The sequence below is a fragment of the Limulus polyphemus genome, unplaced genomic scaffold (genome assembly GCF_000517525.1).
Source record: "Limulus polyphemus unplaced genomic scaffold, Limulus_polyphemus-2.1.2 Scaffold10187, whole genome shotgun sequence".
Lineage (NCBI taxonomy): Eukaryota > Metazoa > Arthropoda > Merostomata > Xiphosura > Limulidae > Limulus > Limulus polyphemus.
The window spans coordinates 20518-23150 of record NW_013675797.1 but is presented as its reverse complement, the minus strand read 5'-3'; the positions used below and the strand labels follow the sequence as shown (position 1 = coordinate 23150).

The window sequence follows — 2633 nt, the reverse complement described above, 5'->3', positions numbered from 1 at the left end:
TACTTGAGTGTACTGTACTCCATAAAGAATGTCTTGTGTAAAGTTCAACACCTTCTACTTGAGTGTACTGTACTCCATAAAGAATGTCTTGTGTAAAGTTCAACACCTTCTACTGGAGTGTACTGTACTCCATAAAGAATGTCTTGTGTGAAGTTCAACACCTTCTTCTGGAGTGTACTATATTTTTCTAACGGGGTGGTTGGCCTTTGGAATTGGTTGCCTTCGAATGTTGTGGAAGCAATAAATTTAAGTGAGTTTAAGAGAAAGCTTGATAAGTATATGAATGATAAGGGCTGGTTTCAGAAGATGGAACAGCCGAATTGGACCCATAGATCCCATGTTGTTCCAGAATGTTATGTTATAATACTCTTATTACAGAGATTGTTTTGCATTGTTAGCAAATGGATTTAGGGGTAATCTTCTAAGTTGGTGAAACCTCATGAAATATTATTGGGTTTATGCTTGAGAGTACCATTACCGGTGAAGGAACCTAAATAATGATGAAACAATGCATTCTTATCTTCATAAGTAACAATTTAAAAAAACTGAACTGTTGCAGTAACAATGTCAAAGGGATTTATTTACTTCCCCCCAACTTAGAAAAGTAATAAGTTGAGTTTGAAGCTTCAGTAAAATGTGTGCTATCACTGATTGGTTTTAACTACTTGTTTCAAGTATTGGTACTTACCAGCTAACTCGTCACTTCTATATATAACATAGAAGATATGTCTGTGTACAGAAGCCACTTGTTTAAAGTATTGACACTTACCAGCTAACTCATCACAGTCATCTTGGTCAGCTGTAGCTCCCTACAGGATGCATCTCTTCATTTCACAAGATCATCTTTGTAACCAAAAATATTTTGTCCATGTTCGGCCATTGTTTCATTTATCAATATAAAAAAATTACTGTTTGTATATCGTTTTTGTAAAACGTATTCTATCATATTTATAAATGTGTGTGTACAAATTTAAAAAACTCTGAATAACAGGACCAAATTCTGTTATTACTTCCATTGATCATTTAAGATGAAATGCTGTATTGTTATGAACTTTATACTGGCTGTAGGTAGTAATGAATATGTAATACAAACACAGTTCATTTATTTAAACATTCCAGATGAATTACATGTCTCTGAAAAATAGATTCTATAACCCTGCTTGACTCATTTGATGGCTATATTTATAGATTCTATAACCCTGCTTGACTCATTCGATGTCTATATTTATAGATTCTATAACCCTGCTTGACTCATAAATATAGACATCGAATAGATTCTATAACCCTGCTTGACTCATTCGATGTCTATATTTCAACTCGGGTTGTTTTTTGAATAAACATATCAGTTGCGTTCCTTATTATTATATGATTTGAAAATAATCCATTTATATTTACTGAACAATGTAAATGGTGGCATAGGGCGAAGAAAAATTTCTGGACCTGGAGTAAAGCATAATGTAACCCAGTGGTTCCTAATCTGTGGAGATCTTTCTGGAAGTACGTGAGAACCTTTGAAAAACATTAAATAGAAAATAAAACTAATTTAATCATTGAAAGCTGCCAATCAAACAAAACTATAGTTTTGACAGTTTCAAATTGTGAACATAATTATCTGATGTTTTTGTTTATTATCTACGGAGGACTGTGAATTTAATAAAGTCATGTGGTTGATTCTTGTATTTTTCTACAGATTTTAGTCAAGTGGCTTCCAAGTATCCTTGTAAGAAACTGGAGTGAGAAACTATAGATGGGTTCAGGTAAGTATGAATGTGTAACCCAATATGATCTTTTTGTAGGAAATATTTTGACATTTTAAAATCTAAATATCAAATTAGATAGACTTATCTTTGAAACATGTAAAGCCTAACCTTGTTGGATTTATTGTATGTTGTCAACAGACATCTCACTCAACTTCTAAATGTCCTTTAGATAGACTTATCATTGAAACATGTAAAGCCTAACCTTGTTGGATTTATTGTATGTTGTCAACAGACATCTCACTCAACTTGTAAATGTTCTTTAGATAGACTTATCTTTGAAACATGTAAAGCCTTTCCTTGTTGGGTTGATTGTATGTTATCAACAGACATCTCACTCAACTTGTAAATGTCCTTTAGATAGACTTATCTTTGAAATATGTAAAGCCTTTCCTTGTTGGGTTGATTGTATGTTGTCAACAGACATTTTACTCAACTTCTAAATGTTCTTTAGATAGACTTATCTTTGAAACATGTAAAGCCTTTCCTTGTTGGGTTGATTGTATGTTGTCAACAGACATCTCACTCAACTTGTAAATGTCCTTTAGATAGACTTATCATTGAAACATGTAAAGCCTTTCCTCGTTGGATTTATTGTATGTTATCATGTTATCAAACTATCATGAGACTAACACACTTGGTTCTCAGACAAACTATAATGAGACTAACACACTTGGTTCTCAGACAAACTATCATGAGACTACCACACTTGGTTCTCAGACAAACTATCATGATACTATCACACTTGGTTCTCAGACAAACTATCATGAGACTAACACACTTGGTTCTCAGACAAACTATCATGAGACTAACACACTTGGTTCTCAGACAAACTATCATGAGACTAACACACTTGGTTCTCCGACAACATATCAT

General features: G+C 33.2%; 1 protein-coding gene and 1 long non-coding RNA gene across 4 annotated transcripts in view; both read left to right on the top strand.

Annotated features, from left to right (window-relative positions):
• Window positions 1-556: 556 nt before the first annotated feature.
• LOC111083584 overlaps window positions 557-2633 on the top strand; it is a 4012-nt gene continuing 1935 nt past the window's right edge. Inside the window, exons 1-2 of one of the 2 annotated variants that reach the window (XR_002609115.1) lie at window positions 557-566; window positions 1691-1757. This is a non-coding gene — a long non-coding RNA (uncharacterized LOC111083584). Of the gene's footprint in view, window positions 567-1397; window positions 1498-1690; window positions 1758-2633 lie in introns of those variants that run through there. The other variant, XR_002609116.1, reaches the window with a different exon arrangement.
• LOC111083583 (repetin-like) overlaps window positions 1776-2633 on the top strand; it is a 2618-nt gene continuing 1760 nt past the window's right edge. Inside the window, exon 1 of one of the 2 annotated variants that reach the window (XM_022380201.1) lies at window positions 1776-2605. In XM_022380201.1, the coding sequence (XP_022235909.1) occupies window positions 2364-2605 (242 nt within the window). In that variant the 5' untranslated portion in view covers window positions 1776-2363. Of the gene's footprint in view, window positions 2614-2633 lie in introns of both variants that reach the window. The other variant, XM_022380200.1, reaches the window with a different exon arrangement.